The 27978-nt window shown below is 35.5% G+C and overlaps 1 protein-coding gene across 1 annotated transcript; it reads left to right on the top strand.

Annotated features, from left to right (window-relative positions):
* The first annotated feature begins 258 nt into the window (after nt 1–258).
* On the top strand, nt 259–16352 carry LOC125412686 (selection and upkeep of intraepithelial T-cells protein 1-like). Its single transcript, XM_085685914.2, has 6 exons — nt 259–573; nt 2293–2574; nt 6626–6736; nt 9070–9177; nt 12795–12917; nt 15887–16352. The coding sequence occupies exons 1-6, from the start codon at nt 327–329 to the stop codon at nt 15991–15993; spliced, it is 978 nt and encodes a 325-aa protein (XP_085542040.2). The 5' UTR covers nt 259–326; the 3' UTR covers nt 15994–16352.
* The last annotated feature ends 11626 nt before the right edge of the window (nt 16353–27978 follow it).

Raw genomic sequence — 27978 nt, 5'->3', positions numbered from 1 at the left:
ATCTCTGGAATGAAACCTACTTGGTCACTGTGGATGATATTTTTGATGAGATTTTTAATTCAGTTTGAGGGTATTTTATTGAATATTTTTGTATAAATGTTTATATGGGAGATTTATCTGTAATTACCTTTTTTGTTGTGTCTTTGAATGGTTTGTGTATCAGAGTGACTATGGATGGACATTAAAATCATGGCTGATTCTTTAGGTTCTTGTTTTCCTTCCCAGAGCAATTCACAGTGATTGGGTTGACTAGGCCAGTCTTGGCTACAGTGGGTGGAAACCTTGAACTCAGTTGTCAGTTGCTCCCACCACAAGATGCAGTGCACATGGAGATTCGCTGGTTCCGGTACCATTATAAACAGCCAGTACACCTGTACAGCAATGGTAAAGACATTTATGGAGAAACTATTTACAGTTATGTGGAGCGGACTGAACTCCTGAAAGATGACATTGGAGAAGGGAAAGTGACCCTCAGGATCTTTAGCGTGACTGTTGATGATGATGGACCATACCACTGTGTCTTCAAAGATGGTGAATTCTACGAAGAGCACATCACAGAGGTCAAGGTCACAGGTAGGCATGAATCTTTCTAAGGTTTCTATTAATCCACATTCTCAATACAACAGGGTTTGATACTTGGGGAAATTTTCAGTGTTTTGTGTTTATGTTACTTTGTTTAATTAACATGATTAGTTTCATAAATTTTGTTTTTTTATTTAGCTCAAAAGCAATATTATGGCTGTGTGCACCTCAAGTCTATCAGTAAATTCTGTTTTGGGTACATATGAGTTGCCAAATTTCTACCATATCTACCAAATACTTTTAGATTATATTATTCTTTCATTAATTTATAACAGCATTTTAATAAAACATGAGTTTTACCAGGAACTTAAATTTTAAAATCATTTTATTTGTGGTAAATTTTATCCCAAATTATTCTTAAGTCAATTCATTGGCTACTTAGTGTGAGGTTAACATTCCTGACTTATTAATGTCTGCAAGTATACAACATTTATTTTTCTCTTTTCCCCCTGTAAACTGTTTTAAATGTCAAAATAATGGCAAGATATTGAGAAATGAAGAAAAATGAACTGATTTGTACTTTGAGAATATGTGTTTTGGACTCTAAGCTCATAGGTAGCTAACATTTGTAAACCTTGTATTTTCTCTCAATCCAATAGTTAAGAGCTGGCCTGAGGAATTTGATGTAACTAATTAAATTTATATTTTAAAGCCAGGAGTGCTGGCACAGTTCTTTAATACCTGTAGTTTGGAGGCAGAGGCAGGCAGATCTTCATGAGTTCAAGGCCTGCCTGGTGTCCACAGAGTTCTAGGCTAGTCATGTCAATGTAGAGAATTGCACTATTGCCAGGATTCCACAGTGAGATCCTGTATGAAAAATATTGGAAGAATGAAAGAAATGAAGAAAGAAGAAAGAAAAAATATCAATAGAACATATATATATATATATATATATATATATATAATTTAATGACCTAAAATTGATCATTTTCTTCTGAAATATTCCCTTTCTACATTTCAGGGGTATAACCATCTCATGTAGAAATTGGGATTGGATCAGACAGCAAATATGTAGAATAGTTCTATTGTATTGGAATGGTTTTTTTTTTGACAGAGTTGGTTGAGGATTAGGTTAAATCATAATTCTTTCTTCTCCACATTGTAGGCAAGTCTTATGTCCCAGATAATTTTATAAGACTTTCAAAGACATTTAACTTGATTTAAATGAGTATGTACTGTATTTTGAAAACACTGATGTATTATTTATTTCATAAGAAGTATACTGTATGCAAATATCAACTGCGTACATAGAATGTGAAAGTGAAGTTTTAATTAAAGACTCAAAATTGCATTTATGAAATTGCTGACTTCATCATTTGAAATTGGGCTCAACAGCAATTAAGTGTTGACCATAGAGAAAACATTTTAAACCACAGAATCAATGAGGAAATAAATAATGACTTTTGTTTATTATTACATTTCAGTGTTCCAGGCCAGTCTTAAGTTAGTGAGAAGTAAATATATTTTAGCAAATTTATAGATAAATGAAACAAGTACCTGTGTTTATATAGCAAGTGCCAGGTCATATAGAATGTGTTGCTAGAGGTGTACTGTGACTGTTCTTTCCTATTTTTGAAACTCATGCAATCAGAGCCTTTGACTCTTCAAGATTTAGTAATCAATTAAAATGGGGGGAGAGTTTTGCTTTCCTGTTTTATTTTCCCTTTCATTCACTTAAAAATGATGCTTTATTCCTGTGTTCCCAACCAGCTGTGAACTTGCAGGTAAAGATTCATGTGCATCCTCCTAATACCAAAGGTTTAATTGTAGAATGTCACTCTGGAGGTTGGTTCCCACGGCCCCTCATGGAATGGAGAGACAGCAAAGGAGAGGTCATTCCAGCTGCATCAAAATCTCATTCTCAGGATGGTAACAAACTGTTCAATATGACGATGACCCTTCTCGTTAGAGACAGCTCCTCCCAGAAAGCCATTTGCTGCCTTCAGAACCCTCTGACAGGCCAAGAGCAAAGGACAAGTGTTGTCCTATCAGGTTAGTCAGAGTATTTGTTCTTGAATATCAGCCATTTCAGATAATTTAATGCTAACACAAGGATTTATTTTCTTTCTTAACTTGGTTTCCAAGCAAAAGTTTATTTTACTTTTATTCATCATATTGTTTTTATCTTGATTATTGTCTTTTCCACATTCTCTTATTTCACTTCACTGTCTATATAATTAAGTTCTCTGACAATTTCAAAAATTTCTTTGTTTGGGAGAATTTTACACAGGCATATAGTGAAATATCATCATACCTCTCTCTACTTTCAACTACCCCCTTATCCTTCTCAACATACACATCTCCCAACTCCATATCCTTTTTATAATTAATAACCTGCTATATCCATTTAGTGCTCCCCATATGTAAATGACTGTTGGGAACCCACTGAACTATGGGAAATCTCTAAGTGATTACATCCTAAACAGATAATGAATTACCTTCTCTCATAATCTATCTACTGTAAAGAGTTTCTTGATTTGTGATGGAACTTCCAAGTTTTTTTTTATTGACTTGATTTTATGAAGATCTTGTAAGCTGCTATGAATTTATGTGTGAAACATTTATGCAAGGCCTAAAGAAATCATTTATAGCACTCTTTCCCATTTTCTGGCTATTGGATTTTTTCTGCCCTCACTTCTGAAATGTTCCTTGAGCCTTAATGATGGTGGGACTAATAGAGATGCCATGTTAAGGGGCTAAGCACTCAGTTTCTTATTTTCAAGATTTTTCCATTAGCTATTGCCAATTGCGAAGGAAACTTCTCTGACCAAATTTGAGAAGACTCTGGTCTATGAATGTAAACATAAATATTTAGAAGACAATCAGTCAACACAAATACTGAGGAAAAACAATAACATGTTCTATACTTGTGCTTATGAGTTTCTGAGTCAGGGGCTTCTGACTAAGATTGCAGAATTAGGGATGGAATTTCCTTTCATGGAGCAAGTGTCAAACAAAATTAGAAAGGAGTTACCCTACTTAGTTGTACCACTATTTTCCCAGTAGGTACATCTTACATAACACCTCAAAATTAGAGTATTCAGAGTTAAGCACAGGGCAGGGCCATTGATGTTTTTTCTCACCAGTCATCTTCATAGAGGCTTCCAGTATTATGCAAGTTAGTCAGCAGGGAGGAAGCTTGTTGAATTCATTTCATTCCAAATCAAACATCAGATATTCAGCTTCTCTAATAAAATTCTTGAAGTAATACTTGATTTCTTTCTGTATGGAAGTAAATTTCTTTAAAATATATCTAGAATCTCATTGTTACTATAATCCCAAAACATAAATTTGATTCTGGGATTCAGTGACCTAGATTCAATCCTGTATTTCAAATGTAAAACATAAATATCTTGATAATGAATGAACTGTATTTGATTCAAGGGACTCACATGGTAGAAAGAAAGGACCCACTCACACAGTAGTACTCTGACCTTCTGATGTACATACATGAGCATATACACACAAATAAATAAATTTATAAGCTGAATAGAATTGAGAAAAAGATGTTGAGGGGTTTTAGAAAAAGATAACACAGTAATGGTACCAAGAAAGTTGGTGTTTTGTAAGGACTGAAGAGAAAACTCTTTATGTGCAGGGTGGTTGTCAGACCTATGATTATGGAGTTTAAGATATACTGAGATATAGAACAATTCACAAAAGAACAAGCCAGAGAATAAAAGAAGTCAAGTTGATGACTGTATTCTTCATCATCACTTTTGACCACTATTACCCCTGCCATCTTATTTTAAGACTCTATCACTCATGCTCAGGTTTAACAAGAGGATCCCTCAAATTTTCCTTTGCTGCTTTTGCCCATGACAAGAGAAAATCAGCCAGTAGGAGGAAAGATTTAAAGCAATAGTCATAAAATATTGCTCTTTGTTCAAGTCCTTGAAAAATTTTCCCATTTTTTTTTCCAGAATAAAATATCTCACACTGTTCTTTGTTGTACTTGCCCATTAATTTTCCTAATCTCATCATCTATGGGCTTCCATTCTCCATATCTATTCAAACAAGCTCTGTTGCTTTTCATCCATGGAGACTAACTCCTGCTCTCGGATCTTTACACTGGATGTCTTTTATTCTCAACATGCTATAAATTCTATTTGCTCCCTTATTTCTTTGAACTCCCTTCTGCTTGACTTAGATACACACACACAAAAAAAATAAACAAAAAACAAAAAACAAAAACACCTAAAAGCAGGTAATCTGTCCCTTCCACACACCTGGGAGTGTGTGACTCATTTCTTATTCTTTTAGCATTATATTCTTTTAGCCCACTGTATAGCTTAATTATATTATTGTCTCTTACCTACCTATGTCTCAAAAGCATAAAAATAAATCTTGTTGTTGCTATATACGGATTTGTGTAAACTGTTTCAATTAGTTCATACCATATTATCTTCAATGAAAATGAATTTAAATATGAGAGTTGAAATGAAACTTAAAGTGTGCCGTATAAACTGCTAAATAATCATGCATGTGTCAGTTATTTAGATGTGCTTTTGATACCAATGTAAGATTGAGGTGAAGCAAGGCATGTTAAAAACTCCAGAGAATTATATTGTAATAACTCAACTAACACTTTAGACAATTTAGTTTCTTCAAAATATCTCTGTATTTATTTTTTACTCATGTTAATTTTGTCATTCAATTTAGTGAAGCTTTGCCATTCAATTTAGTAAAGCTTTGTACTATAGTTGTGTTAGAAACAGGAAGATTAATAATTTAAAAATATAAACAAAGTTTAAACAACCTATCCTCCATCCAGAATTTATAACATAAATGTGTATGTATTGTGTATGTGTTTGCATGCACACACATACTCTACTACAACATATGTTTAACATAATATGTGCTTAGAGACACATATATAACACACACATCTATAATATATCTACAATACATGCATATATGAAATACAAGAAATGAAATGGGAGATACTTGTTACTTATTTACAATTTGAGTAAACATAAAAAGCGTATTTTATGAATCATGTCTCCCTTAAGAAGATACACTGTTTTAAAAACATGTTTGAAGGCTGTACATGTAGCACAGTTGATAGAGTATTTGCTTAGAATGCACAAAGTCATGATTTCAATGCCTAGCACCACATACACCATGCTTGTTGTACTTTAATAATCCTAGTACTGGGAATGTAGAGAAAGAAGAATCAGGAGTTGAAGGTCATCCACATATGAATTATGTACTGTACGCAATATAAGAATGTAAAGGACTGTAGGATGAAGTTGGGAATGATCTTACAATGGTTCCTGGAAACCTGCGTTTCGGGCATAGGCAGAGGAAAGGAGCGATTAATTTTGCTTCTTCCCTTTCATTAAAGAAGGTTCTGAGAGTGAGTGCTATGAACATAGTGGAACAAATGCTTTTGTAGTATGTTAGGGCATCTCTTGGATATATTCCCAAGAGTGGAATTGCTGAGTCCTGAAGTAGGTTGACTCCCAGTTTCCTGAAAAACCGCCACACTGATTTCCACAGTGGCTGCACAAGTTTGTATTCCCACCAACAATGGATGAGTGTTCCTCTCACTCCACAATCCTCTCCAGCATAGGCTATCATTGGTGTTTTTGAGTTTAGCTATTTTGACAGGTATAAGATGGTCTTTAATCCATTTGGACTTGAGTTTTGTGTGTGGTGATAGATATGGATCTACTTTCATTCTTCTACAGGTTGACATCCAGCTATGCCAGCACCATTTGTTAAAGATGCTTTCCTTCTTCCATTGTATATCTTTAGCTCCCTTGTCGAAAATCAGGTATTCATAGGTTTGTGGGTTAATATCCAGGTCTTCTATTCGATTCCATAGTTCGACTTCACTGTTCTTATGCCAATACCAAGCTGTTTTCAATACTGTAGCTCTGTAATAGAGTTTGAAGTCAGGGATGGTAATGCCTCCAGGATAGCCAAAACAATCTTATATAATAGAAACATATCTTACAGGCATCATCATGTTATTGGATGGGTCTAAACACTTAATATTTCTTACATTCTAAGATTTTTGACCATCTATCTATTTCAGATGCATTTTTTTCATGGAATAGGATCTGGAAAACGATTTTGGGTATGATATTATTTGTGATGGTGTTCTCCGTAATGGTTTCCTGTCTTCACATACATCGCAAATATAAAAGTAAGTAGGGTTGAAGGATAAGAAATGCAAAGTGGAAAAGTTGGCGGGGGTGTTGCTAAAGTTGAATGCACATTGATTTCCAACTTTTTCTGTTTAGAATGCTCTAATGCACCTGGGTCATCAGTTAGATGTGTATTCTTAGTTTTTCCTTATTCCTAGTTTGTCTTTTCTTTCTGCTGAAAATGAGTGGTGCAGGAGAATTGTCTTTATTCTGTCAATCATATTTTAAATAAATGCTGATTGGCCAGGCAGGAAGTATAGGTGGGAAAATCAGACAGGAAGTAGAGGTGGAGCAAAGAGAAAGGGAGTATTCTGGGAAGCAGGAAGCTCCCTCCGCAGTTCTGCCCAGACCACCAGAGAGGCAAGATGTAAGCTGCCCCGCTGAGAAAGGTATTGAGCCATGTGGCTAACATAGATAAAAATAATGGGCTAACATAAGTTATAAGAGCTAATAAGTAGACTCAGCTAAGGGCCATACGATTATAAATCAGTTAATAATGTTATGGAGTCCTCTGTGTGATTTTCTTTGGGGCTTGCCAGCTGTGGGGTACTGGGCAGGACAGATACCCCAACAAGCAGGCCTTTTCATGTTACAAATGAGCTTGTTAAACTTGGGATCCTAGAACTCAATAATGGTGAAATTTTTGTCCTATTATAGTATAGACCCAAACTGACATGGAAAACTTTCTAAATTTAATACCATTTTTATGGGCTTATCATTTCACTTCTTAAAGGATCCAATGATCATGTCAGGGGTAACAGTGATGTCCTCAACTGTACATGGTAAAATGACTACATGGATGTCACTTTTCACAGAAAATGGAGAATAGATCACAGAAAGAGTGGTACTAATTGTGACATCTGGTGGTTTACTTATGATAGAAGACAAAGTTTACATCCATTTTCAACTGTACTACACTCGTAAGATCATGGAGTGCTATATTTATATCATAAAAATATGTTTTGGGTTTGAGGGTGCTCTCAATTTAAAAAGCCTCAAATGCAGATCCCTTTTGGTAGAGCACAATTAGTCACCCTAGATGATCTTTTATAAGTAATTTAGCCATCAGGTAAAAATTTCAATCTTAGTGCTCTTAAACTATTCTCAAGTCCATAAATTTCCTGCTAACATTAAAAGCTTTATTCTAGCCTGAGCTTTCTAGCATACTCACATAGCTTTCATTTTCTGTCACTGCATTTAGGGAATATAAGAAGGTATGTCTGGAAGATATGTGATCAAAACTGACCACAAATTTATTATTCCTGAGAATAACCTTCAACTTGTTTTGCTTCCTTTCTCCTTCCTAATACTAAGCTTATAGATTTGTGTCACAAGCACAGTTTTAAGCAATTCTAGGGATGGATCCCTGGGTCTTGTTTATAGCAAGCATACATGCTATTAACTGGGCATATCCCTAAAATGTTACTGCATTCTTTAAAAGTGTAAGTATAAGGAAATACTTAGAATGTAGTTAGATTTTAGGTAGGTTTAGTTAGTAAAGTAAAAGTTTTAGGTTCCCCTAAAGGTCCATGATTTCACTAGTCCTGGATAGCTGGCTAGGATTCCAGGACCAGACATGATTCTTTCTTGTTGAGGTAGGTCTTAATTCAGTTAGAGAATTGCTCATTACCACTAAGGCATGCATGCCAGCATTGCAAGCTAAGGGCCCTTATTCCTTATGCATATATATGTATGTAATAACAATTGAAAATTAAGTCATGTATTTTAAAGAGATCAGTGGGAGAAAGAGAAAATGGGAAAGTTTGGAGGGAGAGTAAGAAAGAGGAAAATGGTGTAATTACATTCTCTCAAAAGACCAAGATTTTTTTAAAAATGTAAAACTGTTTCTGTGTGTCTCACAATAATTCAGCTATGAAGGATTAAATGTAGTTTAATTGCTCTTGAGGGATCTACATTAAAAGCATTTTTAAACAGAACTATACTACAAATATATCCTTTTATTAAACTGCTTCCTATTGGTGCACTTTGAATTCCAAACATTGTACTTACTTGTAGACAAGGTATTGAATGGGTCATTTCCAAGGAGGCACTATTAATATTATAATGAAAATTACCATATCATAAACTGATTGACAAGAGGGAAAGTAAAGATGAGCTTATTTCTGCAGGCTTCTAAGAATTATTTCTATCCTATAAGGCCTTCTAGTCCTTCCTTATGTCACTGGCAACTCTCTGATCTTCAGTTCTATGTCATACTGTGTTCTAACATAGAGAGATGACATCAACTTATAGCTCATGCTTTCTTGATATATATTAACAAGCCCAAGGAATCTTTAAACCACAACCACTGATTATAACTTTGTTTCTTTAGGTAGGTGGCGCACGTGGGCTGCTCCTTGGGTGATGGGCATATTGATAATAATGCTTTCAGTGTTGATTGTCATAGGAGTCATGGTGTGGTTGAATAGGAAACAAAGAGGTAAGTATCATCAATTATATGGAAACTTTTAGTAAATATATCTTTTCCCAAATGCCTAGTCACTGGTAAAAATATTTGTCTAAGGAAGAGTGATGTTTGTCTGTGTTAGTATTCAGGCATCTGTACTGACCTACCTTGAGGGTACTGACAGAGTAAGTCATCAGCTGCAGCCACTAAGAGCACTCCCTGTGCACATTCGCCATGTTCCTTATCAAAGATAGACCTTGCCCACCTTCTGTCTCTCTGTCTTCTGCCTCTCTTATACCCAGGGAACTGTTTCTACTCCACTTCTTTACTCTCTCTTCTTTCCCCCCTCAGTCCCCATCTTTGCCTTTTTCTCTGCTTTTCTGCCCTTTCTTTCTCCTCTTTCTGTAAACCTCCCATGGGAGTCCTGTTGTATGATTTGACTCTTTCTTGTCATTTAAAAAAAATTATAACAATTTGGATTACAAGATCTATAGACTCCTGCACTATCTACTTGTTATACATTTTTGTTTTCATTCTCCTAAATTTCACAGGTGTAATGGAAGCTATAACAAGAAGGTGAAGGTGATAAGACGTAGTACTTATTCATATTAATCCAGAATTGTAGCCCCAAAGTCCAATGCCAAAGTCACAAACTTGAGCTAGTTTTCAGTAATTTTTTTATTAATTTATTCATGTGGGATTAGGTCACAGTCTAAAATCAAACTTGAGTTAACACACAAATTCATCAGTATGATTTTGTTATATTATTGATCCATCAAAACATTGTATACAGTAGTCTGTTTGTAAAAAGATCGGAAGATAATTTTGGTCAGAATGAAATGACCCTCTTTATTTCTTTTCATTGATTTGGTTTAAACATCTATTTTGTAAGATATTGGTATAGCAATGCCTGCTTACTTGGTTCTTAACCTGGTTATTTTGGAATATGTTTTCCCATCCTTTAACTTTAGGGTAGAATATACTTGAAGGTAAAAAGACTGTCTATTAGATAAGAAACAGGTGGGTTTTGTTTCTTACCCATTCAACTATTTTGTGTCTTTTCAATGAGACATTAAGGCCATTGGTATTTCAAGTTATTAATGAAATTAATTGTCATCATTGGAGGGTTTGGTGTTTGTGATCTTAGTGTGCTTTGTGGTTCAGTAATTAAAAGTTTGGTTTATCACTTACTTTTTATTATGCCTCTCTTCTTTTTGCATTGTTACTTTGATACTCTCTGAAGGGTTCATTTAGAATGAATTCTTTTAACCTGTTTTTATCACGAAAACTTTATCTTTTCCCTTCAATTATAGTGGATTATTCTTCAGGATGTAATAGTCCAGGTAGACACCTGTATTCTCTTGTAACTTGTAACCCCTTTTCCAGACTCATAGCTTTCAGAGATTCCTTTGAGAAATCAGCTGTTATTCTGATAGGCTTTTCATTGTATATGGATTGTGGTTTTTCTCTTTTAGCTTTCAATGTCCTCTTTTTTTGTTAATATGTTTAGTGTGCTAACTATAATATGTTATGGAGAGTTTCTTTTCTGGTCCTGTCTGTTTGGTGTTCTGTGTGTTTCTTCTGTATGCTTTTACTTTTCTCAATTTGGGGAAGTTTTCTTTTCTCATTCGTTTAAAAATCTGGTCTATGATATTCACCTTGGATTCTTTTCTTATGCTTGTAGATTGTGCATTTGATCATTTGTAGTGTTCTAATGTTTCTATATATTCCTTTCTGGTGTTTTCAAAAACATTTCAGTGTTGTCTTATTCAGAGTTTGCATTGCTGTGAAGAGACATCATAACCATGGTACATCTTATAAATAAAAATATATTTAATTAGGGTGGCTTAATTTTTCAGAAGTTTAATCAATTATCACTGCTGCAATATGTGCTGGCAGATATGATGCTGGAGAAGTAGCCAATTGCCATACATCTTCTCTCACAGGCAACAGGAAGTGGTCTGAGATACTTGGCAGTATATTGAACATATATGAAACCTCAAAACCTGCCTCAACAGTGACACACTTCCTCCAAAAAAAGACTCCACCCACCTCAACAAATGCATAGCTCCAACCGTGCCACTATCTTTGGTTGCTGTTTTCTTTTAAACCATTATCTTTCACTGACTGGTTCTTTATGACTTCTGCTTTATCTTCAAGTTCAGAACTTCTGACTTCTATCTGATTCAGTCTCTTGAATTTTCCTCAGTATTTCTATCTCCTCATGGAAATAAGTTTTTAAACTTTTTTTCTACATAATTTTATCCAGTGGTTTGATTTCCCATGCACTTCAATTGGGAGTTTATTTCTGTTCTATAATAAGTTAATTTAAGTGTTTGCTTGTATCCTCTTTGGAGGTATTAAATTCTTTGATCATATTAATGATTGTGCTGTAAACCCCATGTTATTAGATTGATGTAGGTGATTCTCATTTGGTGGGTATGAGACTTTTCTATAGAACTTTTGTGTTAAATTGTTAGACTTCGTCAAGAGGAAATATTGTCTTGAACTTTCATATTGTTTTGTTTCCTGTGGTGGGACCTAGATGCAAGCATTTGTATTGTTGACTGTGTATCCAAGATCCTAGTGTACCTATGTTCCTATGATTGACAATTTGGTTCTGTTTTTGCTTTTGCCAAGACTTGGTTGATTTCAGGTCATGTTGCAGGAGTAGTTATGTCAGCCTTTCATATATTCAATACTGATTATTGATTGAGGAGATTGGGGAATGTGATCCACTTATAAGCATGTGATGGGCTTCTTATGAATCATATTAGACTGTGTGGGTTTATTCCAAGAAAGTTCCTTGGTGTGGTTCCCAGCTAGGCCTGGTCATGGAAAGGCAGGTAGAAGAAAATAAGGATAGAAATATTAAATTCTCATGCATATGACTTCTGAATATTGTGAAAAACTCTTCTATTTCAGAGAGTCTGCTAATCTAACAGTATTTATCCTGGTTTTGTTTCTATTACTGTATAAAACACTGACCACTGGATAGTTTGGGTTTATTCTCATCTTGCAACTCTCATCAATCACTGATGGAAGTTAGGGCAGGAACTCAAAGAAAGGAAGACCTAAAGCAGAGAACATGGGGAATGTTACTTACTGGTTCAACTCCCAAATACTGTTTAGCTTGCTTTCTTATACCACCCAAGTCCATCATCTAAAGGGGTTGTACTTCTCCCAGTGAGCTACACCCGCCCATAGAAATTTTTAATAAGAAAGATCCTAGAGAATTACTTACAGGCCAATCTAATAGAGACATTTCCTCAGTTTAGGTTCACTCTTACCCAATGAACTTTGCTTCTGTCAATTACACAGTATATGCTACAAGCCACAGATATCTGAGCATACTCTGCACTGGAGAAAGCACAAAAAGGCATAATGCATTCGTTTGTCCTCTATACTCTGGAAAACCAAAGCTACCACAATGCCGATGATAGGAGGGTGAAGTTCTGTCACCTCAAACCACATCTACATTTAGCCTGAAAAGCCCATCTTCAGCACCAACCACATAGCCTACAGCCTTCTTTCCCACACTTGTATATCCAAAAGGCACAGAGCAACTGAACCTGAGAAGTATATCCTAAGTCTGTAGTCCAGATTTACTGACTCTGCTGTGACCATCCTAATTTTGTAACTCTCCCCAGTCCCTGTTTCAGATGCACATTTTGAATTGGATACTTTGTGGTTGGAAGATATAAGCGTCATCCTTTGTGCACTGATGGTTTCTGCCACTATGCTCATTTCCTATGTATACTTCAGAATGAAAGGTAAATGAGATTAAAAGTGTCAACTCATAGAATATGTTTCTGTGTGATGTCAAGATATCAAAGAACGGAAATTCCTTATCATTGTGTCTTAGTATTGACCTTCCTAGGATGGGGTGGGGGGTTGGACTTCCCACAAGGCAGGGCACCCTGACTTCTCTTAGTACTGGAGAGTGAGGGGGAGGGAGAGTGGGGGAGTGGGAGGAAAATGGGAGGATGAGAGGAGGTGGAAATTTTAAATAAATAAATTAATTAATTAAAAAAAAAACAAAAAAACAAAAAACAAAAAAAAACAACAAAAAGAAAGCATAAAGAACGTCTGCTTTATGAACACTAAGGTTACAGCCTTCTCAAGTCTTCTGGGCTATATAGTTATATTAATGAATGCTGGTGCCTCAAATGCTAATCACAGCCTTGGGTGTGACTGTATACTTGTGACAAATGTATCAGGAAAAGGAGAAAAGACTGTTATCTTTCATCTATTTACTGAAGTCTCACACTGTTTCTTCCCTTTTCACCTAAAATTTCAATATGATATTATAATGCCATAAATTTCTCTATGAGAACAATGCAAGTTCTCACAGGGAATGGACCAAGAAAATTCCAAACCTCACATTCATATCTGTGAAACATTCCACAACTTATGCCCAAAGCTAAATGCACTGATTTTATTATGCAACTTATTGTCTTCATGCAAAGAGAAGGAGATATTAAAAATGTAAGCCAGAATAGAAATTTTCAATACCTGTTTATTTGATCTACATAACTTACCACTCTAAAACATCACATTAAAAATGTGCAGATTGCTAATTAAACTGTAATTTTTATTGCTAGTGAGCTTCCAATTCAAATACAATGAAAAGCTGTAGTGTGTTCTTATGATAATCCAGAGAAATTATTTAACAAAATAAACCCATAGATTAACCTCCTTAAAAAAATTATTTGCTGTATTTGCATATTTGCATCTTTTGACTTGATTTTCTATAGTATTCTTGATGAAGTTGCTGATATGGAATTGAACAAAGCAAAATGAGGATACTTGCTAAGCGCCATAAGTGCTTAGGAAGTCTCAGCAGTTGAGATATACCAATGCAAAAGACATGTGAGACATTTTAATATAAATTAGCATTCCTGTATTCAGATTCAGCAAGGAAAGTAACTCCTTTGTTATCTTGGATTGAGAAGAATGCATTAATAAAAAAAGAAACTGTATAAAATTGATAGTCAATATTCTAGCTCAAATCACATTTAACTATTGATTCAAAGGAGTACAACAGGGGAGAGTCAATGAGTACTTGAACTGTACTCATAATACAGAAGACTGCAGGACTAAGATAAAGCCTCTTTTCAACCACTTGTGACAAGAGTGCTATTAATATTGTTTCTTTGTATCCATTGAGAAAAATGATAATTGATTTATCAATTTAAATATTTCATCAATTGATCTTCTTTCTTCACCTAGAACTCTGAAAACAGAGTCAATGCAATATATCCATTGATTTCTACTAGCGATTACACACTGCAATATACTGAGAACATATCTTTCAATTAATTGCTTTTAGTCTATTCCAATGTATCTCAAAGGGTTAATACAGAATTTTATTAGAAAATGTTAATGATGAGGCAAGCAAAAATTGAAGTTGATCAAAATTTACTGCTGATTTGAACACCAACTAGCTTTCAAATTTTGAACATAAAATAATTTAGGAGCAATAATCAGATCAACATTTTTAAAAATTACAATGATTCCAAATATGTGTATGTTCTGTGTAATTTTTATACTCCTGATGTATGATAATACTACATAGTTCAAGCTAGAATAGGACCTACTCTGTAGTGCAAGCTGGCTTTAATCCTAGGAATCATCCAGCAACAACCTCCCAAGTTCTGTCTGAGATTACAGGTTCATTATACCCTGTTTTAATGTTACTTATTTTTTTTTTTAGCTTTACAAGGTTTTATTGAAATATTGGGATAAACCCTGTGTTTTATAACTAACTAAACTCCCTGTACCCTTCCCCTGGCTCATTATTATAATTCTATAATTCTCACATTTGGAAGTGACCACATTAAAGGATATATAATGGTATGAGGGGAGTTTTAGAAAATATTTTAAGACCACACATGCCCTGTATAATTTCTGATGTCTTTCATATAAGCACTAATTTTATTTTGTAGTATCATTCTCTCAACAAAGCATAGGCCATGGTGGCTGTTACCTAAGTCCTTAGAATTTAGAGAGAGACAGACACAATGACAAAGAGAAAGATCACAAATATCTATGACTCCTTTTCTCAATAAGTTACTCCTGTACAAGAAGAACTCAAGGGGGGATACATGGAGCTCCCTGGAAAGGTGAAATAGAGTGATTTTGCCTGTTAACTGAGGGCTTGTGGGGACAAGAACTGGAAAGATGGGGTGTGGAGGGAGAGAGTGCTAGGAGAAATGCCTGGAATTTAGGGGCATTTGTGGAGTTATAAGAAAACCGAGTATAATGGAAGCTCTGTGGGATCTATGAAGGTCAATCTAGCAAAGACTCCTAGTAATTGGGGACATAGAGCCTGAATAGACAATCTTCAGTATCCAGGCAAAGCTTCCAGTTGTAAGACTGGGACAGCAACCCAGACACAAATTCTTTGACCAACAATCTGTCCTATCTTCAAGATGTGCTGGGGTAAAGGTGGTGCAGAACTTGTTGAAATGGCGAGTCAATGACTGGTCCAACTTGAGACCATGCCATAAGAGGGAACCCACTTTTGACATTGACTGGAGAAACAGGAACTGGAGACTGAATAGCTCAAAGACCTGGATAGAACCAAAGATACTCCCAAACAAACAAAAAGATAAATGAGAGAGAGAGAGAGAGAGAGAGAGAGAGAGAGAGAGAGAGAGAGCAAGAGAGAGAGAGAGAGAAAGAGAGAGAGAGAGAGGTCAATGAAATGATTTCTAAAGGTATTCTTCTATACTTATAGATCGGAGCCTAACCAAAGTCACAGAGAATTGCAGAGCAACCAGAACAATTGTCTCAGGTGGTATCATCCAGCAATTTATGGAAGCATATGAAGAAACTCACTTCTAAACAATATGAAGAGCTCAGGAAACCTCAGAGAAGAAGGGGAGGAAAAATTGTAGGAGCCAGAGGGATCAAGGACACTTAAAGAACACAACCCACAAAATCAACTAAGCAGGGCTGATTGGGGCTCATGAAGGAGGCTGAATGGGTCTGACATAGGTCCTCTGCGTATATGTTATGGTTATATATCTTGGTATCCCAAAAGTAGGAGTGGGGGTGTCTCTGACTCTTTTGCCTGCTCTTAGGACCCTTTTACTCCTACTGGATTGAATCATTCAGTCTTGATATGAGGGTTTGCGTCTAGAAATATTGTATCTTGTTATGTATTCCCTTAGAGGCCTGTACTTGTCTGACCAGAAAGGAAGAGGAATGGATCTAGTGGAGAAGGGAGATGGGAGGAGAATGGGGAGGAGTGGAGGGAGGGTAAACTGAAGTAAAGATGTACTGTATGAGAAAAGAATAAATGAATAAATAAATAGATAATATAATATGCCCATTTTACTTAAAGATTCCTCCCTATAGGTATTTTTTCTCTCATTGATTTAAACTAGAGAACTCAAGTTAATTAATGAACAAATTAAAGTTGTTGCTTTTGTCTTTCTAAAGTATCTCTGGCATCCCACAGAACATCAGTATGTTATCACATATGTTCTCAACTATCCTTTCTTTTAGTAAGACATGAGTTAACAGTACCTAGAGCAAACATTATTACCTGGACAGTGATGTGGTTGGGTGGAGAGAGGAATATAAAGTAGGAGGAGACAGGATCTCAGTGCAGTCTGAGAAAAGTACAGTCTGAAGCATACTAAGGACAGGATTGCCCCTTTGGTCTGAGCATTGGTAGAGGTAAGAATGCTCTAGTGGTTGGCCACTTTGCTTCTCTGGTCTTCAATAATTCCAGAATCAGATCTTCAACATTAACTCCTGTATCTGACTCTGGAATTATTATATTAAGACCAACCATAATTTATATAACACATAGCTGATAGTGGAAAGGCATCTGGTAACAGGTGATGGTGTAACTGCTTTGACAACAGAGGCAGGCTGCTGTTTAGTGGGAACTAGCAATATGCATGTGTCCATCTGTGTAATATATATAATGTCTGTGGACATAAGATGTCAATGTCAAGTGTCTTCCTCAATCCCTCTCCACTTTAAATTTTCAAACAGGGTCTTGTAGGCAGTTTTCCAGTCCCATCAGTCCATTCCCAAATTATCACTTAATATTAATTATAAATATTTGGCTGATAGCTCAGGCTTATTATTAACTAGCTCTTACAATTTAAATTAAGCCATTTCAATTAATATAGGTACTACCTCAAGGCTCATGGCATTTATATTTCCGATATGTCTTGCTTACTCTTCTTCTGTTTGGTGACTCTTCCTCTGATTCTGCCCTCCTTCTTTCCTGCCTCTTCTGTGTCTGGCTGTCCCATCCATACTTCCTGTCACGATACTGGCCAGTCAGTTTTTTATTAAACAAATTCAAGTGACAAATCTTCACAGTGTACAAAATGATTATTCCACAGCAGGGTCTCTCTGTTTAAAACTAGCATTCTCTGATTTAACAAGAGTGACTGCCCAGAAAACCAAAAGGATCTGCCTGCCCCCACCTCTCCCACATTTAAATTATAGGCTTGTGCTACTGGCTCTGGATTGCACACACACACACACACAGACACACACACACACACACATACACACACAGTGAAATTCAGGTAGTCATGTCCACACAGTAGGCTCTTTATGTATCAAAATAGTATAGATACCTCTGTTATATTTGACATGCCTAGAGAACTTCTCAGTACACAAAATTATTACTGGGTAAAAAGATATGAAAGTTTATTTCCCCGGTTTGATTTTTACATTTTTTATATTGTCACTAATTTACTAAAATGTACCTCATAAATGAATATATATCTTTTTTGATAAAAATGAGAAAATTATTTTCAAATCTATAATGCTTAGAAAAGACATAATAGTAAAAACTTTAAATACAAGGTTTTAAAGATATAAGCTATGCAATGTGGTTTCTTGAGATTGTCCACACTGAAAATATAACTACCATATGCCCAAGCTATAGACCATATGCACAAATCATTCTACATTTTGCTACAGAGATGTTTCCACATTCATGTTTATTGTTGCTGTTTTCACAACAGCAACACTATGGAGATAGTCTAGATATCTACCAACACATCAATGGATGATGAAATTATGATGCATATAGCAATTTTATTCAACCATAAATAAAAATGAAATCAAAATTTGTAGGAAAACGATAGACCCATAAAATACTATATTAAGTGAGATAATCCAAGCTCAGAAAGACAAATACTCTGTTTTCTCTTATGCAGATGGCTTCTGTTAAATATGTACATTTATGTGGGAATGTCTTTGTGTAGAGGACAGGAATTAGAAAGGGGAATATGAGATGAGAAAAAAGATTTCTTTAAGTGAGGCATTGGGTAATAGTGCACATTTGATATAAACTTTAAAGGAGAAATAATCAAAAGGGTATAGTGGAGAAGGTGTAATGAAGGTGTGATTAAAAACCAAACATGGGAGAGTCAACCAAAACCAAGCATGAGTGAAAATGTTGTAAGCAAACCTGTTACTTTGTTGGCGTATTAAAATATAAAAAACTAAAATTATGTGTGCTTCATATATATATATATATATATATATATATATATATATATATAAATTAATGAAGATCTACTAAGATATTTGAGAATTTAAAACTAATATTTAAAGCTATAAAATTCATCAATTTTTTAATATTTTGAATAATAAAGGGCTCATTAATATATTGACTTTCTCTATTCTGTAATAATTTATATACTATTGTATTTTCTACATTACTTTCCATCAAACATGTTTCATGAATAAAAAGAAATCATAGTATTATAGTAGTTTTAAAATATTTTTTTAAAAATTTCAAATACGGAAACACAGGCTGTACTACACAGAGAGGACCAAGAGATGAGATCACCCACCCAGCGGAGTATCTCACTCTCTAGGTCCTCCATACAAGGGGATCAGACCCTGAGCCCTTCTTCTTCCTGCATCAGCTTTCTAAACAGTCAGCAGGCAAACTTTCTGCAGGTAGACTGCTCCAACACCTCCACCCCATTGATCAAATCCTGTAAGCTGCAAGTTCCACTCTTTCCCCAAATCCTCTTAATCCCCACAAACTCAGAGGAATTCCAAAACACATGCTGCAACTACACAGAGAGGACCAAGAGGTGAGTGATCACCCACCCAGTGGGGCACCCCACTCTCTAGATCCTCCCTACTGGGGAAAAACTCCGGGCCCCTCCCCAACCTGCCTCATCTTCTCTAGTCAGTCAGCAGGAAAGATTCCTGCAGGTAGGCTGCTCCAACACCCCCAATCCATCGATTGAACCCTGTAAGCTACAAGTCCCATTCTGCTCCCAAGCCCTCATATCCCCAATGACCTCAGAGAAACTCTAAAACACAGCTTGTTACTACACAAAGAGTACCAAGAGAGGATCTCTGAAGCTCAGGCTGTGATTGCACAGAGTGAACCAAGAGAGCAGATCAAGAGTTCAGACCAAGAGAGAAGTTCAGAAGAGTGGGCCAAAAGAATGGGCCAAGAAAGACCTCAGTGGCTCATTGAGTCAAAGACAACTGCAGTACAGAGCAGACCAAGAACAGTTTCCAAAGGTACAGACAGAAACTGCAAAGATTGGGTCAAAAGGCAAGACACTGCTGGCACCAATTGGAAGAAGAGACGAGTAGGCTCCAATGCAAGAATTCATCCAACAACCTAAAATGCAACATGGTAACACCAGAACCCAGTGGTCATACAACAGGATAACTTGATTATCCTAACCCAGAAGAAGCAGAAGAAAACGATTTTAAATGTAACTTTATGAGGATGATGGAGATATTTAAAGAGGAAATGAAAAATTTCCTTAAAGGAATGGAGGAAAAGACAAACAAAAATTAAAATAAATTAATAAACCTATTAAAGAGACCCAAGAAAACCAAGAAAATTCAGAATATTTATCTATTATATATGTTTGTATCTCTCTGTGTATGTCTATTTTATATAGATATATTCTAATTCATTTTAAAGCATTTTATTTTCATTTTAAAAATAATTTAAAGTTTCTTAATTCTTTTTACTTTCATAAGTGAGAGATAAAGGAGGACAAGGAGCGGATGTTGCTAGCCTTTCACCTGCTGGCACTTACAGGGGAAGCCTGTAGAGGTAGGACCACTAGCAGGTGGCAAAGTGAGATCACCAAGTTAGATAAAAATGATTTTGAATTGAAGGAAACTGAGAGGCTGAAATTCTTTCTCTGTCAAAATGCAATGCCTCCGAAAAAAAAACAATCCATCAGTCCCCTTTAAATGATCATATCATGGAAGGGCAGAGGCCTCCCAGAGAGCCCAGAAGTCGATGGACAGATGCTTAGAGATCCATCCTTCTCTCTTATCTCCTGGCTCTCATTTATCTTTCAAAACATGATTTTTCCCTTTTATGAAAAATAGATTTTCTCACATATTATATCCTGATTTACAAAATTCTCTCTCTACTTTTTTCAGTTCCTTCCTATCTTCCTTCCCATCCAGATCCACCCCTTTCTGTCTCCCAATGGATAATGGTATTCTATTGGCATACTTCTGTATTATCATGCAATGGTTTGTGTGTCATTCTATTTCTAATTTTTTATTAATATGTGCACTAATACTGAAATTTAGTCTGTCTCTTATATACTCTTCTGAATAAGTTTATAAAATTTCAAAATTAAAGATATTTGATTTTGCACTTTACCCCAAATATAAGCTTTTGACATTTGTAGACTTGTCTCTCTTATTTAAGGAGGTCCTACTAATTGCTCCTTTACACTTCTTGCCAACTTATTAGCATGTAATTACCACTCTACTTCTGAATTTCTGCTTAATAACAAGTGATACATGCTCATTAAACTTGTTGCACAATTATTCAAAATAATGTATATGAATAATGTATATGTGGAATCTCCCTAAATATCCATCCACAGAAGAGTATGGGAAATGTGGTGGATATACACAGCAAAGTATTGTTTATACACAGAAATGAATTAAATCATTTCGTTTATACTAAATAGGTGAATTCAGAAACAGAAAGATAGGAGTTATTTTGTCATATATAGAAGCTCAAACCAGCCGGGCATACACTGAAATAATTTTGAATATGTGAACTGATCACTGTGTTGCCCACATTTCTTCATAGCCACAGATGTCTGGATACTTGAGTATTCTTTTTAGGATGTGTTGGACTCTGCTTTCATTTGAAAGCTTATGTGACTAAACATCAAGACAGCTCATAGTAAATAATCATTTTTCAGTAAAAAGCTCAACTGAAGTTCCTAAGTAGAGGATTTATCTCAGGCACGGCCCTGTACAATATTTTTAAATTATGTGTTATTTGAGGAAACGAAGAACATCCAATAGGAAAATACATCAAATGGTTATTAGCATTAGAATGTACATTAATTAATCTATATTAAATTCAAACAATAGCTTTATAACATCAATATTAAAGGATACAGCATGTTTCCAATATCACTGTAAAATTTTACCTGAGGTCTTGACAGTTGGTTCCATTTTTTCTTCCAGAGAATCTTAATCTTAGCAGCTAACTTGGGTGACTCACAACAACCTTTGACTCCAAATTTAGATGATTCCTCTTCTGTCCATATTGAGCATTAAAACACATGATATAGTCACACAAATAAAATAACATGAACAGTGAAATATTTTGGATGTGATTCTGAGGAAAGACAAAACACTAAACAGATAAAGGTACTTATTGCCATACCTGACAAAGTTCAATCCTTAGAATTCACATGACAGAAGGGAAATCCCACTCCCAAAGTTGTCCTCTTAACCCCATACCAGTGACATGGTACATGGGCACCCACACACATGTACACATACACACAAAAACATGCCATGTAAAAGGCATTACATTTTTTGTGTAATAATTATCCAAGTTTTAAAAGACAGATACCATATTTTATGTTTAAGATGTATGTAAGTGATCATTGTAGCTAGATAAAGAACTAACTTGAACATACATTCATTTAAGGCACATATTTTTGAAACATTCACTAAATAAGGCCCAAAGCTGAAATCCATGACTTAATTGCATAAATATACATTTGTGCTGAAAGTGGAAGGGAAAATAGAATTAATAAACGAACATATAATGATTTAATATGTGATTCTTGGAATCTACCAAATACCTATAACCCTGGTAACAACTGTTAAAAGTATGGATCTGTATTAACCCAATAGATACTCTATATTACAGGTAAGTTTTTATTCCCAAATACAATGTAAAACCATTGTGAGCAATTATGATCAATACAGGAAATCATTTCTTCTTCAGCCTCACTTGTTTCACAGCCCAAGAATGGTCTACTGATTCTTAGCTCTCTCTATACTTTCTTCTGAAACCTATCTGGTATTGAGCTGTTGAAACAGAACAGAGAGAATATCTGACAAGTCCTTGTACATTTATTGCAGTCAAACTAGGTTGAGAAGCAGTGTGTTCACATACTACTGTTCCATTTTGCCCCTGTTGAAGGACACTTGAATAAAGATCGGGTGACATGTAGCTAAGAAATCTTACTACAGAGGCTCCTCTCATCTCATGGACAGGAAGATACACAAGGAAGATCTAGGAATGGAAATCCACCAAGTCAGAGTACAGGGGAGTATTTTTGTTCAAGATATTTTCTACAAATTCTAACTACCACAGATACAATTGCAAACTATGTCAGCTGTAGCCCCCAATGAAAAGGGCTCTGAATGGAAGCTTCGGGGCCAGATGTGCAAATGAGTATGACTACCTGCCTGCAACATGCTCCCTTCAGAAAAAGGCTTTCACAGCTGTTGTCTGGTAATGACCTGAGGAGGACAGCTATCCTTAGAAGCCTCCTCAGGAAAATCTCCTATGCCCTTGCTGCCATGAGAGCAGACAACCCACACAAAGATCAGTACTAGGTCTGCCAGGAGTGTCTTAGAACCAAGGGCAGTGCAGCTGCAAGCTCTCATGTGGCACCAAGTGCAGACTCTCCACAGAAACAACATTTCTTCATGGTTTAAACAGTCTCAAAACAGTTTCCAGGCAAACATAACATAGCAAACATTTCTCTCAAAGCCAGACCCAAAGGCTTTACTTACATGCATGTATGCTGGTATAATAATAATTTTACAATGTGTACTGAGTTGTTATCATCAATAGAAGCAACCCAGTCATTATCCTTGTACTCCTTGGATGAAGTAATAATGAGGGGAGTAATACAGAATTCATAATGGGTATCTTTCTGGTTGAGTCACATTTGCCCCTTAACTAATTGAGATCAACAAACTGGAACTGAGTAAAGGAGATTGTTCGCGGTTTCTTGCAAAACAGGAGAACAGAAGTGAGACGAAACATCCTTTGTTTCAGTCACATGAAACTGTAACCTCTGTTATTGAAAGTATTCTCTGAAACTCACTATAAACATAAACACAGTGGTTTAAAAGTTCAAAATATTTTATCTATTTATTCTTTGTTTTACACATAATTCTGTTAAATAACATTGAAATAGTACATGAATTTTTATTTGAACTAGATATGCACTTCAAAGAATAGGGCAAATCCCTTTATTACCATGTAGCCTATGCTAACATTTTTAAAATTAGTATCATAGGACATTTCTGATAATATTATAAGAATTGAAAATAATAAAATGGTTATAAATTGAAATGCTTTTCAGTCAATACATTTTAAAATAAATCAACAGGAGCAATACTGAGGCAAATTTTAATTAAAAAATCATGAAGAAGACGTGATGGAGGTGGTCTGGGAGGAGTTGGGGGAAATTGTTGATGAGATCAAAACACATTACATACAAGTATGAAATTATCAAAAAATGAATTAAAAAGATAAAGAAATAAATTTTCTCAAATCTAACAGTGTGACAAACACAATTTTTCACAGGAAACAGACTTTGTTACAAATTGCAGACTTTAAAATCATTTCAGATGAACAACTTAAAAATCCTGAAATAACAGTTTACAGTATAGAGCAGCATGCAAGAAACTATAGGAATAAAGGATTTTTAGGAGTAAGGAAGTAGAGCCTTAGAAAAAAGAGACTTTGGAAGTGTATCAGAGCAAGCTTAAGTATAAGATATTTGGCGACCCTTTGTCTGTGACTGTAGGTGGAGCTTTCCTATCCTGGGAGCCACTTCCAAATTACCACACAGAGGCTTAATATTATTTGTAAATACTCAGCCAATAGCTCAGGCATATTACTAACTACCTCTTACAACCTAAATTAACCCATTTCTATTAACGTACATTCTTTCATGTGACTCATGGCTTTACCTGTCCTTCAGCATGTCCTACTCAATCTACAGCTCCTGGCAACTCTCCAGACTCCACCCTTCTTTATCCCAATATCCTCAGCTTGATTGTCCCACCTAACTCCATCCTGTTCAGCTATTGGAGAGTCGGCTTGTTTATTAAAGAAATCATAGAGACATATATTCACATAGTGTACAGAAGGCTTATTCCATAGTACATGACAGTAGCAGTTATTAATGATTTGTGAGAATTTGGAAATCACAAATTTGCCAATTTTGGCCATTGGTTTATACTGAGGTCATACTGTTGTAATCAAATGAAAAGCTTATAAAATAGTAATTAGTAGTTATTTCAGGTTAGGATTTGAGAGCTTCATCCCTGTTATGTTTAAGTCTTAAAATCTGAATTACCTTTAGCTTCAAAATAGAATATCACAGTTTTTGTATGACTTAGTTTATCTAAATAGCTAAAGTTATTTTTCTAAAAAAATCAAAGACAGAAAGCTAGATAAATATTACTGTGAACCTGAAAAGATTTTAGGAAATTATAAACCAGATTATCAAATATACTTTATTTATCAAAAATGCAGCAAGTCCACTTAAATCTGTTGCTGTTTCAGCTATTAACTGCAACCCAGCAGTCACTGCTCCACTGCTCAGGCAGTGGCCTGGCTGGTCTTCTGCATCCCACTGGATCTGCCACTTGCCACTGCTGCCAAATGCAGTTTCTAACTAATTCTCTGGCTTTCTATTTACTGATAAAGATTTGGGAGTTAGATGCTGTGATGAAAATTGCTAGCTCAAACAGGCTGAGAAGCAACCAGCTGAAATTTCCAAGCTTCCCCAGACTCTCTATGACTACTTTCCATCAACTAGCTGCTGGATGCATCTCCAGCATTAAATAACACAATCTTGGGTTCACAGAGTTATCGTGTCCTGCAACATTTCCCCCCCTTTTTTGTCTAAATAGAAAGGAAAGGTTTTAACTCTAACACAGTAAAACTATATACAATAAGAAGAATTATCAGGTAAAAATTACATTCACAATGTCCAGTCCATTTGTATTTGAGAATTTTGAAGAAACTACTCTATTATCTATCTTATCTTGGTGAGCCCAAAGTTTTGTACCTAAATCACATTCTTTTACAACTTGTATTACAACCTAAAAGTATCATTTTAGACCTTAGAATATTTTATTAGAGAAACAATTTAAAGTTTTATGCCTCTCAACCTTTATTAACTTTACAGCTTTCTGTTAATTTCTGTTTTGATATGGAAACAAAGAAACTGGTAAAACTATAACTATCTAGTCTTCAATGCCATCAGAGATCTGTGAATGTTAAAATAGTACCTGAGAAAACAAGAAGTTTAGAGCTAGCAACTTGAAATGAGAAACATCTGGCTACCTGGACAATCACCCAAGATTCCTTTGCAATGCTGGGGCATCCATCTTTGGACTACAGGCTGAAAGAAAGTTTTGGTACTTTTCCTGTAGTTTGTTTATGTGATGTTCTTTGTTGATTCATTATTTGTGGAATCAGGAATTTCATCTTGTTAATATCTTCTCCCAAGCAAATTATTAGTGAAGAAAATTGTCAGTACATTTGTAGGAGTAATTTGTACTAATCATAGGAGGAGGTAGAGATAGTGTTATATAATGGAGAGAGGGAAGAATGTATTTGTGAGATAGGCTGATTTAATCTGGCATGGATTCATTTTTTCAGCGATACTGACCCTAGTGCAGTGACATAGAATCCATGAACTAAAGATATATGTGATATACTGGAACCACGAGACTGTTGCTTGTTTCAGAGCGACATGTTCCAGCCTATCTGCCTTGGTTAACAGTTGGAAATGGGGTTAGAGTTTGCAGTTGACTTCATTAGAGCCTTGGAGTCATTAGTGGCAGAGTTTAAAATTAAGTCTGGTTGTATGAGAGAGTAGATTTACATGAGATTTACATGAGTGTGAGACCTTCACCATAAGCATCTCTGTTGGTTCCTGGAACTGGGAGCTTCCCATAAATATTAATGGTGTTTGAGACATAGAGAAAGCATAGATTCTTTACTATGAAGCCAGTAGTGGGGAAACTAAGTCAATCTCCAATCAACTCAAACCCCCATTCACTGCATAGTCTTCTGTTGTTAATACTATGTAAGCACCCTTCATAATAGTGATGCTTTATGAATAAAAATGAATATTTTTAATAGTTTCAACAGTTGGCCATTTCAGGTAATTAGTGAATAATTTACTCAGTTGAACATTCAGATGGTCCACTGGGGCTTCTCATGATACTCTATAATTTGTGCACTATAAAATATGCATAATTTGATTTATTTTTAGGAGTGCACAGTATGTAACTATCTTTCATTCAGGATCATTAACTTTTCCATGAACTCCATGAGCTTGTTTTTCCACCTATTTTGCCAAATCACAGTGGAAAGTGCCAAATACATCACCTTTAACTTAAGAAGGCTGTAGTAACGAGGGTCTTCGACATTACAGGACTGAAGTTCTATGGTATCACTTCAGTTGACCTACACAAACTTACAGAGATTTTGTGATAGAAATAGCTGTTGAAGAATTCATCCATGTGGTGGGAGAGGGTTGGTAAGTGTCAGTTATGTACTCAGGATGAGCTATGATGCCACTGAGAACTCTAGACTCCAAGTTAATCCTCCACTACAGTGTATGTGGATTAAGCAGAGCATTGAGAGTCACAGAGTATATGCTCTGGTGAGCACTCAGAGTTCCCTACAGAACTGATGATGTGGGGTAAGCCTTTTGTTCACTGTGAAGATATGTCTCTGTTTAGTCTCATCTTCTAAGGCACCTTATGATTGCTTTAATAAAGTGCTAAAGACTCAATAGCTAGAAAGGAGAAGATAGGTGGGGCTTCTGGACAGAGATAAAAACTCTGGGAAGGAATCAGAAAGGCCGAGATTTAACAGTGAGATATGGAGGAAGTTGGATATACAGTGACGAGAAGAGAAAACAAGCCATGTAACAGAGCATAGATTAATGCAAGTTGGTTAATTTGAGTTATAAGAGCTAGTTAGAAATAAACCTAAGCACAGACAAAACTTTCAAACATCTCTGTGTCATTACTTGGGAGCTGGCAGTACAAAGAAAGTCCTACTGTAGACTGAGGTGCCATTCTCCAAGTGATTGAGGGGATTATTAATTACAACTTCTCAGTTAAATGATTTCTGGGAATATTACTCAGCAAAGGCAGACTGTCTTTGTTCATCTTCTGGCAAAGGGATAGCTTTGTACTAGTAGCGATGGTCCTTTGCTGTTGTTTAAAGATCTGACTCTACAGGGCTTTCATAGCTTCCCAGAAGTACTATCTTTATTTCAATCCCAGAATCCTTTCTCCTTAATTGTACTTCTTGCATTTGACCACAGGTGTTTAAACTATGCACATGACCTCAATAAAGTTCCTGTACACAATTTTATGTCTCAGAACCTAATTCCCAGAAACCTCAGATAGACAATAATTATCCAATGGTCTATAAATAAAAAAGGTGACCTAAAAATTGAATAATCATGAATTTAAAATCTAAAAATATTATTTGTCTTTTATTTTAACTATCAATAACTGAAAATTATTAAA

This window comes from Myodes glareolus, chromosome 3, assembly GCF_982192425.1.
Source record: "Myodes glareolus chromosome 3, mMyoGla1.1, whole genome shotgun sequence".
NCBI lineage: Eukaryota > Metazoa > Chordata > Mammalia > Rodentia > Cricetidae > Myodes > Myodes glareolus.
This window is presented reverse-complemented; position numbering and strand designations above follow the sequence as displayed.

Coding starts and splice junctions, on each gene's coding strand:
- LOC125412686 (XM_085685914.2), top strand. CDS start 327: ATGGAGATTCGCTGGTTCCGGTACCATTATAAACAGCCAGTACACCTG. Junction 9,178..12,794: donor GTTGAATAGGAAACAAAGAG/GTAAGTATCATC, acceptor AACTCTCCCCAG/TCCCTGTTTCAGATGCACAT. Junction 12,918..15,886: donor TGTATACTTCAGAATGAAAG/GTAAATGAGATT, acceptor CTATACTTATAG/ATCGGAGCCTAACCAAAGTC.